The 16,500-nt window shown below is 32.6% G+C and overlaps 1 protein-coding gene across 2 annotated transcripts in view; it reads right to left on the bottom strand.

The window, feature by feature from the left end:
- Positions 1-789: 789 nt before the first annotated feature.
- LOC145316331 (uncharacterized) overlaps positions 790-16,500 on the bottom strand; it is a 65,590-nt gene continuing 49,879 nt past the window's right edge. For both annotated transcript variants that reach the window (XM_080156773.1, XM_080156772.1), the window contains exons 7-14: positions 13,973-14,062; positions 13,350-13,521; positions 11,444-11,574; positions 9,431-9,525; positions 9,055-9,144; positions 6,944-7,228; positions 1,449-1,638; positions 790-1,099 (exon numbers count right to left, since the gene is read on the bottom strand). In XM_080156773.1, coding sequence (XP_080012899.1) covers positions 908-1,099; positions 1,449-1,638; positions 6,944-7,228; positions 9,055-9,144; positions 9,431-9,525; positions 11,444-11,574; positions 13,350-13,521; positions 13,973-14,062 — 1,245 coding nt within the window. In that variant the 3' untranslated portion in view covers positions 790-907. The remainder of the gene's footprint in view (positions 1,100-1,448; positions 1,639-6,943; positions 7,229-9,054; positions 9,145-9,430; positions 9,526-11,443; positions 11,575-13,349; positions 13,522-13,972; positions 14,063-16,500) is intronic.

The following is a 16,500-nucleotide window of genomic DNA, read 5'->3' as shown; positions in this document are numbered from 1 at the left end:
CACATTAAAATAGTTTCATTATGATTGCAAAAGTATAAAAGCTTAAATAATAATTATAATTTTAGAGGTTAAATTTCTTTTGGGTTTGTAGCAGTCATGAACAGTTATGGTTCTGAAACTTAAAGCAAGCCTGCATGAAATAAACCGCTATAACTGCTAAAAAAAACTACCTCAAGTAGACCCAGTATCCCAAATTTGAAGCCTCCAGCTCTAATAACAAAAAAAGTTGTAGGCATCTTAAGACATTTAGACATTGACTAAATCTAAACATTTTTATTAAAGTGGCAGTCTTTCAGCAGGAAGAGCGGTGTATTTCCTGCAGGCTTCCTTTAAACAACTTTATTCAAATATCATCTTAAATGGCGCAAAAATAAAACATTTTTCTTTTTCCTAGTTGATACATAGATTTTCTATTCATCCAGAGATATTGTTAAATATTTTGAATTTCAATTATTGAGTAAAATTTCTATACATTTCTATACATTAATCCATCTCCTATCTTTCTCTTTTCTATTTATCTTTACGTACAAAAATAGTAGAGAATAAATGGTTCTTTAAATTGAACTTGCGGCTGCACCCAAGCATCTACGAGCTCTTTAATTTAAAGAAGAAGGTAAGGATAGGACAGAAAATAGATTAAAACCATCACAAGACCTAAATTTAAAAATTAAATAGCCCAAAACCACCACAGGACCTTTGTGAAGCTACCCAAAAAAGAAAAACATAATCATCAGAGTAGATATTGAAATCTTAAGCTTCATACAAAAAAACTTTACATCTTTACCTAGAAGGATATTAGAAAATACCAATTTGAAAAACAAAAATAAGCATAACTATTTAAATTATATTTTTGCAATCATAAATGGAAAAACTGGATAAAACCAAAAATAATACTTTTCATTCTACTTTAACAATCCTTAAAAGAAACTGATTTTGATTGTTTGACCCTCTGGTTGTTTGTGTGCAGAGAAGGTCGTCTTCCTGCCGCTGGATACACTGGTGGATTATGTTGATTGTTTAGCCCCTTGGTCTGGTCAGGAAAAGGGGAGTCATCATCATCAGAAAGATTTATTAGAACACCTTCTCTAAATTCTTCTCCCTGAATAGTAATTAATATGCAATTCTTATGGTTTGTTTTAGGTTTAATAAATTTAATTTTTATTATTTGAATTTGGATTCGACAGCCGCGACTAGAAGCTTCCAGCTGATTTTTAAAATTATAAAAGGTAGATTTCCCTGAGATTTACAGGCGGTTTATGCACGGCTGCCGAGCCCTGCTTAAAATATACTATTACTCTATAAAAAAAAACAAGTAGCTAAAATTATACAAAAAAAATCAGATAAGGTTTTTATGTGACCTGGCCGAAATACAAGCAAAATACATACATCGACTTACAATCAACTACTTGAATATCAAAAAGAATTACAATTATTCATTTTTTACTTACCATATTTTCTTTAGTACTAGCAGTACTAACAAGTCTTTCACCATTTGGAACACCAACAGCTGTCTGCTTAATCACAGCTGATCTTTCTGGCTGCTTCGTAACAGCTGGTTTTTCTGGCTGCAAGGCTACAACTATCTGCTGTTTACTTGAAGCTGATCTCTCCAGCTGCTTAACGATTTTTTCAGCACATCTGTAAAAATAATACTTATTTGAGTGTTTTTATTATTACTTGAATCTTACTTCAGATTATCATGTGATTATAATAAAATAAAACTTGTAGCTGGCCAAATTTCCCCTGTCATAATATCCACGTGTATTTCATATTCATTTATTTGAAAAATCCCGTTAACCATTCCGCAACCAATCAAAAATTTTCTGAAAATGGTAGACCTATCATTTTAAATCCTTCCAACATACTCTAATCCATTCACTAACATAGTATTGTATAAAAGAGAAAGAAAAATATATACTGTCATACTTTTAGTACTATTTTATAGATATTGCCTTCGGCCCCATAGGGGTCAACAATAAATTATTTATTGTTTTTTTAGACATTTTGTACACATAAAGTTGTAAGGTTTTTGTCTGAAGCTTAAGATTTTGATAACTATTGAATTATAAAGACGCTTCCTATAGATACCATTATGATTTTATTATGAGATGTTAGTCTCAAGAAGGTTTTTGGCTACCCCTTCCAATACAGAGCACCTTGATGCTAGGGGCGCAGCTTCTAGTTAAAAAAAAAACAATTATGTTTTTATTCAACGTTTTAGATAAGGTTTGTATTTAAGCAATAATGAAAACATGTTATATTATTTAATTTTGTAAAATTCAAAATAAATTGAAAATAAATGGAATAGTAATGTCTAAATAGGATCCCTAGTAAGGCTTCTCTTTATTCGATATAACCTAAAGCTTAAACTAGCCTACCCTCTAATCATACCCTCCCCAATTACCAATTTATTTCAAATAAGGGTGGTGGGGGAGTTCTGTGTGGACTAGACACTAATAAGAGAAACCGCCACAGATATTTTTAAAAACAATATATCTGGATTACTTGATATCCACAATTGGAAACAAAATTCTGGTCAGGCTTCACACCAAAACTTCCAATTTCTAAGTTTGTAAAATTAGATTTTACACTTTTAACATACAAACACACATTTCTTTTTTTTGCAATTCTCTTAAAGAATATTTAAACAAGGATGACAATTTCCATAAAATCAGAGTTTATTAAATTCAATTATAGATACAAAAAATTCCGGAAGAATTCCTAAATTCAGGGATCTAAAGGAATATGACAAGGGCCAATAAATTAGTGTAAAGACCCAATGATGTTACACAAAGTTACCCCTTCTGTAGATTAAACTATTGGTTGAAACATTTGAATACTCAACTTAATAAAGTAACCAATTAAAATAAACTTGTTAAGTTAAAAATAAAAAAAAGGTTATTATAAAACTTTTCGGACTAGTGTAATAAACAGTCCATTGTCCCTTCTCTCTCTCTGTCCTACATTACTTTTGAATTTTTAAAAGAGTCTTAACGTGAATTAACAATGAGGGGGGGGGGGAATTATAACTTCTTATTAATATATACTTACAACAAATAAAGAGATCTTGTTATGTACATTTATCATATTGCAATTATACTTTCTTTAAACCTTATATTAAACAAATACATTATTTGCTAGAATGTACATATTTGATATGTAAATTAGTTAAGATAGAGAAAAAGGGTGGGGAGTTTATATAAAAGATATTAAATAAAATATATATAAAAGTAATAGAATGACTGTCTGTCCCTATTAAGTCCAATATGATATTGTAAAAGGGAGAATTTCAGTAAATTTAAGTTTTTTTTCCAGGGCAGGTTTTATACTACTTGACGGGAGGGTAGACAAATAGGGCGATTACTTTAAATTTTATAGAAAACTTAAGAATAAATATAAGACCTTTCTTAATTAAAATTAAATTCCCCTCTTTTAGGTGGACCCAATGGAATATTTATGTAAAGAAAATTACTAAATGTTTTTCTAAAGTCAAACTTACATAAAATAATCTTTAAATTACAAGTTAAAACATATAAGCATATTTAATATATATATTTTTAATTGGTTTTTACACCAGATTTTCATGTTTTTGTATGAACGAATTGACCAACAAATAAGCTCCAAACAAATGACTACAATTTTTCCACTGTCATAATATCCACGTATTTTCTACATCCATAGCTTTTTTTATTTATTGATTATTAAACTGTAATCTTACTATTTTTAAATTTCCTTAAACCTTGCTTTTACAATCTAGTAATAAAGGCAGCAGCAGCAGAGCTAGTCAATGCATTGCAATTTTATCAATTCTCGTAAATTGGATTTTCTCTTTTGTACCTTTCAGCAAAATTCAAGTAATTTGCAACTTTTCTTCTTGTACATATAGCTATCTAAGCAAAGCATATATGTGCAAGATTACATTAGCAACTATTAAATGCTGATATATTTTGTTAACAGTAATCAACATTGAAAATACAACATGATAACACTTTGATTTTCGCTAGATTAGATGTAAGAATATTTATTAAAAAGGATTATCTTGTACAACCCTTTATTTTACACTAGCGGCTTCGCCCCTAGCCTCTAGGGGCTTGGGCCCCAAGAGGGTTGATAAAACCAAATTTTCGTATTTTAGATTTAAAATAAGTTTGTAAAAAAATTTTTTTTTGAGGGGGGGGTAGTCCACCCCACTATTTTAATTTTAGTTTTAAAAAGAATTCTTTTTTTTAGGGGTTGGGGTATTTTACATTTTTAGGGGGTTTAGGGTGTCCCACCCCCCAATAAAATAGTTATAAACCTTCCCGGGACCTATGAGAAGCTACCCTGTAAAGGAGAACCCAATCGGTTCAGCGGTTAGCGAGATCCTTCGCTACAAACAAACAGACAGACAGACAAACAAACAGACAGACAAACAAACATCGTTCTACTTTGTATTATAGATAACAAAGACATCTAATTTTTTATTATAAACAGAGGATGGCACTGCTCATAATATTAGGTTAACCTATTCCGCTAGGTTTAGGCCCCATGGGGCAAGTAGCTCATATGCAGTTTTTTCCCACCCCAACAGTGTATGGGACTCTTAACCTAAGTTAGTCATTAGTATTAATGGTATATGCTGTTTTTTTTCAAAATGGATCAAATATAAACTTAAATCGGACGGGAAATATAAAATCCTTTATTTTAGTTATCACTAGTGGTTACGACAATAAAGTCGACCCTCCACTTTCAATTTTAGTTTTAAAAAAAAAATCAATTTTGGGTTTATTCTCCAGGGAGATTTCTCTTGTGAGGGTTGGAGATACCCTTCCTCAAATTAGTTTTAAACCTTTGCTGCACCTATAAGTATTTTTATTGTAAAAAAAAAAACAACAAAATATTTTAGTCCAGTGGTTAGCGAGACCTCATGGTACAGGTACAAAGACAGAGAGACAGACAAACATCCTCTTACTTTTATAAAAGGATATTAAGTACATGATAAATATGTGTGGAAATACTCACAGTCCAAAGTGACCTGACTTGCGACAAGTAAAAAATGTTTATGCACAATACAGAGGCAGATAACTTTATACAAAATTGTACAAGCAAGAAAATCACACCACCTCATAATTCAAAGAGGATATTTGAAATGTAATAACTAAGTATAACGTCGATATAAATTTCTCGGATGTTTGAGAAACAATAAATAATTTAGAAATTAAAACTGATTTTGAGCAAATTATTAAAAGACACAATTAAAAGTTGGCATAGGGTCCCTACCAAGTGGGTACAATATATATTAGGGCGGGTTCATATCAGAATTAGACAAAGATGCAACAGATAAAATTAACCTTTAAAACATTTCTGACCGAAAAAGAATTTTATAAAATTGAGTTTTAGAACGCGACCACTAAAAAATATATTTGATTACTTATTAATATGCAAAGACGACATTAAATTTTTTTTTAATCAGAACTATGGCTTCATGGTGCTCCCTGGAAATGCCTTGAGGAGTTGAATCAGGAACTTTTGTCCGTTTCAAAATATCTCATTCCTAGCCTTAGAAACACATTTTTTAAAGGTTTATGGAGAATTGTCCAATTTGTAGAGTTTTTTTAGATTTTCTCAGGCTAGGAACGAGATTTTTTGAAACGGTCAAAAATTCCTGATTCTACTCCTCAATGCCTTTCCTGGGAGCTCCATGAAGCGATAGTTCTGATACAAAAAAATTTTGACTCCCATTTACAAATAGCTATACAATTGAATGTCTGGTCGTCAGCGCATTTAAGACTTAGGATAAATTTTAAATCATCCAGAGGTGTATTATACTCATACAAATCATTTGCAGATCCCCGCTTTGGCTTCAGAAAAAAATGTCCAAAATCAACCCACCCTAGTATATATATTCTTTTAATTTAATGGAGAATTGCCAAAAAATTCTTGTCCCTATAACGGGAGGGTGTGCTCTTTACAAGTGTTGAAGTGACTTTGAATGCCTGTAGATAAGATAAAGAATGAGAAACAAGAATTGATTTTGTGCATTTACAACAACAATATATTTCTTATCAATCTATTTATATATTCAACTATAAAATAGTTTACAATCTATTTACTCCTCCTTATTGTGCAGTAAGATAGTAAATAGAATATGTAAAACAAGGGCTCGGCAGCCAAGTTTGAGCCTCAATGAAATCGTAATATAATAACTTTAAAATTGGGGTGATTGCCTTAGTCTGTTCCTAAATAGGCAATTCAATTTTTTGGAATTATTTTTTTGCAAACAGTGGGTTTAAATTTGAATCTTATTCGCTGTTAAGGCGCTACTGCCCAGCCCAGAGCAATTTCTGTATGTATAACATATAAAGTTTTTTTTCTTTAATATTGGCAAAAAGTAATAAACACAAATTATCCCTACAGCAAAGACGGCAAAACGGTTTCTTACATTTGCTATTATTCCTTATTGTTAAGAAAAAACTTTTTTTATAGTTATGTTACGTCTGTAGAAATTTTGAATGGCATAAACGTTATTTCTATATACCTTCTTAGGCAGGTTAAAAATCTATTGGTATGTCTACCTAGTAGTGAAAGAAGAATAGTTTTATAAATCTTAGTGGGTTATAACACAAATAGATTCAATGTAAAAAACGCCCTTAATAGCAAAGCTTATTTGAAAATAATAAGAAATATGATATTCAAGTCCTGATACTTCACTATTTATTAATAGTTTTTATCCTTAATATAAAGTAATCGTTTTTTTTTGTCTGAAGCTTAAGATATCGTTGACTTCTGAACCGATAAAGTTTTCTAACTAAGGAAAGCTTCATTTAGGTCACAGATTGGTTTTAGGCTATTTTATTGTATTTTCATTTCTCTTGGGATGGTTTTAGGCTTTTAAATCTTAAAATACAGAATACAGAGCCCCCAGAGATAGGTGCACACCATTAGTTTTAATAATGTATGATACCTGATTCTTGAGCTTGGCTTTGCAGCACTTGGTGGATCCTGCAGTGTGAGCAGGTTTGTCTGGTGTACAGGTGAAGCTGACAGCTCCTGCAGGCTTCCCATCATCTCCTTCCTACTCTCCTTGATGGGGGACAAGGGGGTGCTCAGCCTGGAGCTACCCCGGCTGTTGGAGAACAATCTCTCCCCTCCACCCCCACCTCCATCTGACCCCGGACTACAGGGGGATGTCGGGGAGGTGGGTGAGCGGGGAGAACGCGGACCACCACCTCCATTTAACACTGTAAACCTGTAAATTGTAAAATGAAGTTGTAAATTTTCTATTATAATCTTACTTATTAGTTAATAAAAAAAATAAAAATTTCCTACTAGTAATCATCCCTGGTAGTTTCAGTAAGTAAAGAGATACAGGAAATACAGATAATAATCCATCCTGGAAATCTTACTTATTTCACGTGATACTAATTCTGATCATAATTGGTAATTTCATAAATATAGATCCTATGCCTACCTGGTATTCCTAACAATTTCAAGTAATCCAGATCCTTATCTTACTTAGTAGATCTAGTAGGTAAATGTACATATACAGGGTGCGCCACATAAAACCGGACTTTTTCTAAATTGTAAACAAATTAACATAAAATCGTCAATTTTAAAGATTTTATTAAATTTTAAAAACTGGGAAGCAAACTAGGTATATGACTATTAGATCATTGAATAAAATCGCCGCCAGCATCAATCACCGCCTCTATCCGCCTCCTTAACCGCTGGCAGTCCCAGGTCAAAATGTACCTGTCCAAGCTGGCAAAGTTCTCCTTGATAGTGGCAATGAGGGAGGTCTTTGTGGTATGAGCACGTCTATTGGTACATGCTTCAAAGTAGCTCCAGGCCCAAAAGTCCATTGAATTAAGATAGGGCTGCTGGGAGGCCACATTTCCTTAGGATTGAGAGTAACTGCAGGATCCAAATTAACCCAACTTTCAAGCTACCCTTTGACACGGAGGCCTTTATTTCGACCACAGTTGAGCTATAACGACTTGCTATACCTTTTTGGAAATGGCATGAAGATTCAGCTAGGGTTGTCAGTGCAATCCATAGTCTAAAATGAGTTTTAAAGTTCCATATGGGTCTATAACGTTGAGAACCAAGAAATTTTCACGATTTTACACGATTTTTGACATTTTTGACGTCTCTAAATCTGCCACGTTTCACTTTGCCGGAGTACTACAACCAAGCCATTTTAGATAGAGAGCTCTGATCTTTTCTAGTGTCTTACTTATGTATCTAACAGTATCCCCAGCAAGTTGCATAACTCTACCTCATCTACAGATGGGCTGAGGTCCGATTTAGTGGGCCGTAGTCGAGAATCCAGATTATATCACCAGCGCATTTCGAATCTGCCTTGTTGAACATAAGCGCGGTCAGCTCGGAGTACAAGCCCATCTTTGTCCAAATATTTTTTTTGTGCTAAAAGGTCATTACCTAAGCTTTTTATAGTGGGGTCAAGCATCCTGATTGATCAAGTAGTTTTGACGCTATGACCGTTTTAAAATAGTCCGGTTTTATGTGGCGCACCCTGTAGGTAATAGAGATATCATCCTCCCTGTCATTCCTGGTAATTCCAGGTATTACAGAACAGTCCCTATTTATACCTGGTAGGCTGGAGTCATGTAGAATATCGAGAAACTGGAGACACAGAGCTAGAGATAATAATTATACCTGGTAGGCTGGAGTCCTGGAGAATATTGAGAAACTGGAGACACAGAGCTGGAGATAAAAATAATACCTGGTAGGCTGGAGTCCTGGAGAACATGGAGAAACTGGAGACACAGAGCTGGAGATAATAATTATACCTGGTAGGCTGGAGTCCTGGAGAACATGGAGAAACTGGAGACACAGAGCTGGAGATAATAATTATACCTGGTAGGCTGGAGTCCTGGAGAACATGGAGAAACTGGAGACACAGAGCCCGATAATAATTATACCTGGTAGGCTGAAGTCCTGGAGAACATGGAGAAACTGGAGACACAGAGCTAGATAATAATTATACCTGGTAGGCTATAGTCCTTGACAACATGGAGACACTGGAGACACAGAGCCCGATAATAATTATACCTGGTAGGCTGAAGTCCTGGAGAACATGGAGAAACTGGAGACACAGAGCCAACAATGTTTTCATCACTTGGAGTTCTGTCCACTCTTATTCTACAATTATTTAGAAAAATAATATAACTACAATATACTTAAATATCCCTAAGTTAACATAAATTATTTTAAAAAAAAACATTTTTATATTTTAAATCATTTTGATTCTAATCTCAAATATACATAGCTTCTTAATTTTTTAAGAGAAGATTAACTTGTTTTGTTTATAAATTAAAATTATATTATCTCATCAGATTTTTTTCCAATGTAGATTCTTATTATATTGACACTTATACATCAATTATACGAAATAAGCAAAGATTTCTAATTTATTTTTAAACTGTACCTGGGTGGTACAGGTTCCATTGATCTGGATCTGCTAGGACCACCAGGAGACGGAGATCTGGAGCGACGACTTCTCCGACTTGAGAAACTTCCACTCTGAAATAATTATTAAAAGTTTGGTTATAAATATAAAACTAATACAAAATAGGCTTTAAATATTTGAGTTAACTTCAATTTCAGGGAGGGAGGAGACATTGGACAGAAGTCACGTTTTCTAATTCCTTGGCTTGAAAATGTTGGACACTTTTATAAGATTTAGCAGTGTCCAAGCTTTACTAACAAACATTTTTATCTGAAGAAGGAGAACTTTGTTTATCATCATTGGGAAAGTAAATCAATTTATCGTCCATTGTCTTATCCCTCAGAATTCTGTTCTATCCCCATTAAATAAAAACTAATTATGAACAACGTTAATTTCTTTTTTATTCATATATTAATAAAAATGACACCAACTAAAAAAAAAATTTATATCCGTTTAAAAAATAGCACGACACCAATTGAAATCTCCAGCTTAGTAAAAGTTTTCTTAATATTTTTGGGTTATAATAAATCAATGTTAAAATTTTATTTCCAGTATGGCTTTTATATCCGGTGGATTAGACCAATTCTTAACCACACTGTTAAATCATGTAAAGCATCAAACTACAGACAATTTTCCACGAATATTAAAATAAGAATTTTAAAATAAATAACAGTTTTGAAGCCCCGGTTAAAACTGGTGTTGATCTTATAATTATTCATTTTAATATCCACGGAAAGCTGTCTATAATACAATGCGATAAATAACTATTCTTAAGCAAAAAAAATTTCTAATTGAAACCGAGACAGAATAAAATTTGGGAAGAATAATTGAAGGAGTTTAAATTGGGTGATCACATCAGACAAATTGGACACAAACAACTAAAAACTTTTCTTTAAAGTAATCAAAAGAGCTCTCAGATAAGCCATCCCACAATTTCATTCAAACTGAAAGTGGACAATAAACAAACTTTTCGCAGGAGGAAAAAAAGAGTTCTTTCTGATTGGTTAGGTTCAGTAAGAGTTATGAGATCTTCACAGGGTTAGAACTAAAAAAAAGAGCCCAGTAATGTTTTCTTATTCGTTGGCCTAACAACTTGTGAACTTTTATTTAGTTTTGCTTCATTAAGTTGAGTGTCCAAACGTTTCAACCACTAATTGTAGCATCATTGGTGATGGACATCAATTTATCGGTCATTGTCTTATCCCTTTAGATCCCTGGCCCAGAACACCCATTTGAAAAGTTGCAAATAAGGGGGCATGTGGTTTCTGTAACCCACTAGTCGGTTCGAAGGATTTTACCAGCAATCCTTCTAACCTTCCCTTTTACTTACCTATATCTCTATCTCATTCCTTACTCTACCTCTCTGTTAAGACGTACAGCCAAAAAGTTTTTGGTTTACAAAAGTGGAAAAGTTTAAATAATGGAATAACTTAATAATAGCGATATTCAAATGGGACTTATTTCGATTACTTCTTAGTTAGTGACGGTGGAATCTAATGAAACTATTTTTGCCCGGTTTTAGTGACAGATAAATGATAAACAATGATAAATGAGAACAAAATTATTTTTTTTACCGCATCTGACTAAACTAGCTTTCTTGAATTTCTGTCAATATTTTAAAAGTTGTTTTTGACTTGAATAATTAAGGCAAGAAGGTTCTTTTACATGTGATATATAACTGTCACTGGTATATTTATTTTTAATCAACTGTAATAATAATATCTTAAATACAACTAGTGTCTTCGCCTCTTATTTGTTTTTGTTTATTAAAAAAATTTCATTGGAGGGGGACGTATTTCCTTTTTGAGGGATGGAGGTGTTCTACTTAAAATAGCCTAAAACCAACAAAGAACTAATAGACATATTCCCCCCTAAGGAGTGGATCCCATTCGATCAGCGGTTACCGAGTTTTTAAGCTTCAGACGGATAGACATCACTCCTCTTTGTATTGGTAGAAATCTATGTGCGCATTTATTGAGTGACAAAATTCACCTTGGATCTTGGTATCTGAGATTTATTGAGAAGGTTGACGTTCTGGAAGTTGGACAGACTCGAGAAAGAGAAATCTCTGGCAAGTGAACATTTTCTGGAAGAACAACTCTCGGAGGAAACAGCTGATATGCCTAAAATAAATGTCGTCTTTAGTATTTATAAAAAAGATGTTAATGGTAGGTCGCAGGGAGGAAGGAAACAATGGGATGAATAATACACTAGTCCCAAAAAGCTTATAATAGCTTTTTCTTCTTGCCTTAACAACCTTGGGAAGTTTTATTGAATTTTGATTGAGGTGTCCAAAAGTTTCAACCACCTATTGTAGCCTACAGAAGGGGTAATTTGATGAATCATCATTTGGGATGAGCATCAATTTCTCGGCCATTGTTTTTTCCCTTAAATCCCTAGACTCACAACACACTCAAATTTAATATAAAAACAGTAACAAACCCTTTTTCACTCCATAGCTAGGGGGTGCATAGGCCGCTGACAATTTGTCAGTATTTCTGTAACAATGTGGCTTTTTTTATGGGTATGGGATAGGGTTGTCAGCCATAAGCTATATGATTGCGGTGTAAAGCGAACATTTGCCCAAATTTAATATAACCTCGTTTAATTTCTGTGGTAAGGAAACTTTAATGCTTTTGCAGGAGATGCTTTGGCTAAAAGACACTTGGTTTCTATAATATTATGATTATTTATGATATAAAGTTTGTACGATATTTATGATCATAGATTTATCAGAAAATTTTATTTTTAACTTTGAACTAAGTTTGTAGATAATCCAGAAATGTTGAAATCCAAAAGTTTGTAAGATAACATCATTAATTGTACAACTTTAGTACAGAACTTTATCATACATATTTTCATAAAACTTTGAAATCTAAGGAAAGTTGATTTATCTTAGAGATAGATTTCACATATCCTACTCTTCAGGGTAATAGAGATAGGACAATAGTAATCAAATTATCTTCCGAAATAAAAAAAATTCTCCTATATAAAATAATAACTTTTTTCATTTATTTGTATTATTTTTTGGGAAATTGGAAGTATATATCGAATATATTATTACTGGGTTGTTATACCAGATTTTCATGTTCTCCAAAAAAGTAAAACTCGCAGCGGGCTAAAATAACTAAAACCCACATCCACCCCTCCTTTCATACTGGATGAACGAACTGACCAATAAATGAGTTCTTTGTCAGCAACCTTTTTCATTTTACATATTTTCATTTGTAGGTTAGTATTTTTAAAATAATGCATAAAAATTTCGTACTTTTACTTTTATATGGTGGAACGGGGTTAGGGGTAAAATTTAATTATCTTGTATTGACCTATCCCTATACCACTAATAATATTTCCAATGTACTCTAAATACTTGGAATACATTGAGGGTAGAAAGATTTTTAATCAAAACTGAAAAGTGATGTTTAAATTATAGAAAATGAGTGACCTATGTTGTATGCATGTTGTTTTGGATTTTTGAATTCTCTGATATTAGTATTACTAAGTAGTTATGGACAGGACATTAACTACATTTGTTAGTGATATAGAAAGAATCTTTAATTGTTAAATATTATTGTAGTTTAGGTAAGGTTAGGTAGGGTTAAGTAAAGGTTAGGAAACATCCTGGAGGGTTAAAGCTCCTCACAGGGTTAGTAATAAGTTGCTGCACTAAGCTTTATAGGAATCATATCAATTAATTTTTTGGTTCCCCATAAGCCAATCGAAAAATAGTTGTTTATCGCATCGTATTAGAGTTAGCATTTAGAAATGAAAATGAAAATTATAAAGTTAAAAATTGTCTGTAATACGATGCAATAGATGATTTTTCATTGCTGAGAACCGGTTCTAATCCAGCGGATATTAATCGGTTTTGAAGCCATACTGGAAATGTATTTTTTACCTGATACAAAAGAATAATTAGATCCTGACGAAGATATGTTGTTGGACTCAATATTGTAACCCGATACAGACTTGGGCAGGATGTTGGCCGACCCTCCTCCAGAGGCGGCCAGAGCAGCGGCCGCGGCTCCAGCTTCCGCCTTATCCGCACCTTCCTGGTTCAGTCGCAAGACCTACACATTTTTAAAATAATTAAATTTCAAGAACAATTCAAAAGCACAATTGCAATATTTGTATTTGTTTTCCATGATGAATTGATTTTAAGTCCCCCCCTATTAAAACAAGTAAAATAACATTCTATATAAAAATCTCTTAGATTAAAATGCAAATTCGGGTTTCATTTCAATGCTCCTATCCCTGCTAAAAAAGCATATCTTAGCACAGAGAGAGAGGAGACAATGGGCTGCATATTACACTAGTCACCAAAAATTTTTAAAAACGTTTTCTTATTCGTTGGCTAGATAATTTTTAAGACGTTAGTGAATTTTGATTAACTTATTAAGTTAAAAGTTCAAACATTTTAACCACTAATTTTAATCTGCAGGATGGGTAATATTGTGTATCATCTTTGGGGATGTACATCAATTTATCGGTCTTTGTCTTTTCCCTTTTGATCCCTGATACCTTAGCCCTGCAGAGGATACAGCGCAGAGGAAGTCTTTTCTGAGCTACGGCCATCTGGATGGTTCGCACAAAACACTGCCGGCACACAACCTGTTGGAAAAAAAGTTATTTATCGCATCGTATTATTAACAGCTTTCCGCGTATATTCAAATGAAAAATTAAATGATTAGAACCGTTATGTTAGATTGGAGGGGCCGAAGGCCCGGACTAACAAAAATGGTTTTAAAATCATTATTATAATTTTAATAATCGTAGATATTTGTCTGTAATACGATGCTATACATGATTTTTCAGTGTTCTAAGTAAACTCGATAAAAATAATGCTTAAGCAATAATTTTTTTACTTAATGTATATCTTTTTGAAATTAGAAATAGTTATAGGTTTATACAATTCTTAATCTGCGTCATATACAAGGCGTTAAGATGGTCGAGTGTATTATTCTGCCTGATACGTGTAATTTGACATACTATCCTCAAAAAGACACAAAGAAACCTTCCCTAGACATATATGCAGCCTCTCTGGAAATGAGAGCTGAATTTGATAAGCGGTTAAAATTTCAAACAGACAGACATACACACAACATACCCTTATATGAGGATTGTATTTTGTTTTGACTAAATATGTAATTGCATTACATATAATGTGTGGAGAAATCAGGGAGAGAAAGGACATTGGGCTGTTTGTTTCACTAGTCCCCAAAGTTTTATAATACCGTTTGCTCATTTGTTGGCTTAACAACTTTGATGTCGTTTATTGAATTATGGGCTCTCAAGTTGAATGTAAAGACAATTCAACCAATAATTATAACCCACAGAAGTTGTAATTTTGTGTATCATCATTGGGGATGTACACTAATTTATCGGCCATTGCCTTATCCCTTTAGATCCCTGGAAGAAATTTAGCTGAACAAACTAACAGCCAACCCAACTCTACCCAACTCTGCTAGGATTACAGGATTAAGATTTAAAGTCTCATTTCCATTTCTACACAACAACTTATACCAGTTTAATCTTATCTAATGAATACGGATTTAAACTAAAGCTTATTATCCCAGAAGTGCAATGTTATGTTCATTTTGTCAAGTTAGTGCGGAGCTATCAAACGCTTTGCACAAATCCAAATACGAAACAATTTAACTTTGAAGGATTGCCAGTGGAAGATGAATTGAATCCAGGCGACTAAGCCAAATAATTAATTGAGTATATTTTAAACTAAATGAAATATTGTCTCAAACAGTAATTAATTTTACATCTTTAAACAATATAAATCTTTAAATCTGCCGTGAAACCTTGCCCAATATATTTTTGAAATTAAAGTACTAATAAAGCATTTCTAAGTAGGAAACTTCACTGGAAATGAGGACACAAGTTAAAGTGTTCACGAAGCTGGAATTAAGTTGATATATGTCACTGATTAATGTTTTTTAAGATTACTTTTTTGAGAATTAAGTCTTAAATACTTCCCATTTAAAAATAAATCAAACTTTAAAAAAACGAATTTATTCCCTTGAAAACATCGTTGTATTTTGTGTTTTATTATACATATCTAAAAACCTATCAAAATCGACAAATAACAATCTTTTAGTTGAAGTTTACTTGCAAATTTATAGAAAAATAAAAGCTTTTGTTACATACCGTATTAAACTAACCAAAAAATGTTGAAATTGTTATATACGGATAGATTTAAAATTTTCTTCCGATGGTCACAGAAATAAAGCCATATATGGTAATGAATATCACTGATAATGGTACCTGGATTTTCATTTTTTCCTTTATTTAAAAATTTTTATGAATATCTAATTCTACATATCTACATGGCTTTAGATATGTGACGTTAAAAAACATTTAAAATCAGTTAATTGCTTTGTATATGTATGATAAAATGTAATATAACCATTGAACAGGATACATACAGGCAATTGATAATATTATAATTGAAACTATAAAATTAAGCTATTCTCGGGACCATCAATAATGTATCATCTTAATTAACGCCTATCTCAAAAAATGCTTATCCCAGAAAATGCTTTTCTAAAAACATTTTAAAAAGCAAAGCATTGTTTTATATTTAGCAATCAATATATTAATAAAAATATATTTTGATATCATTAATATGACTTAATTATATTCATTTTGTATAAAGACACATTCATTTATTAAAAATTGTTAAGATAAAGTCCAAGCTTTTTAGCTCTAACTAGTGGCTACGCCCCTAGAGGCCTCTAATGGTACTTTAAATGTTTTTTTTATATTTAAAATATGTCTATGTTGCGTTTGACATTTATGTTTCATTGAATGCTCTTTGTTAAATCAAGAAACATAATTTTTTTGTTTTCTTGTGATTTCTCTAAGGAAGGTGGTGGTACCCTCCCCCAAAATAGTTACAAATCTTTCCGGGACCTATGAGAATCTACCATGTTAAGAAGAACCTGATTGCAGCGAGATCCTTTGGCACAAATATACAGACACACAAACATCCTGTTACTAATAAAGTAACAGGATGTTTGTCTGTGTGTTTGTACTCTGTT

The sequence above is a fragment of the Acartia tonsa genome, chromosome 4 (genome assembly GCF_053477335.1).
Source record: "Acartia tonsa isolate MP-2025a chromosome 4, ASM5347733v1, whole genome shotgun sequence".
Taxonomy (NCBI): domain Eukaryota; kingdom Metazoa; phylum Arthropoda; class Copepoda; order Calanoida; family Acartiidae; genus Acartia; species Acartia tonsa.
This window is presented reverse-complemented; position numbering and strand designations above follow the sequence as displayed.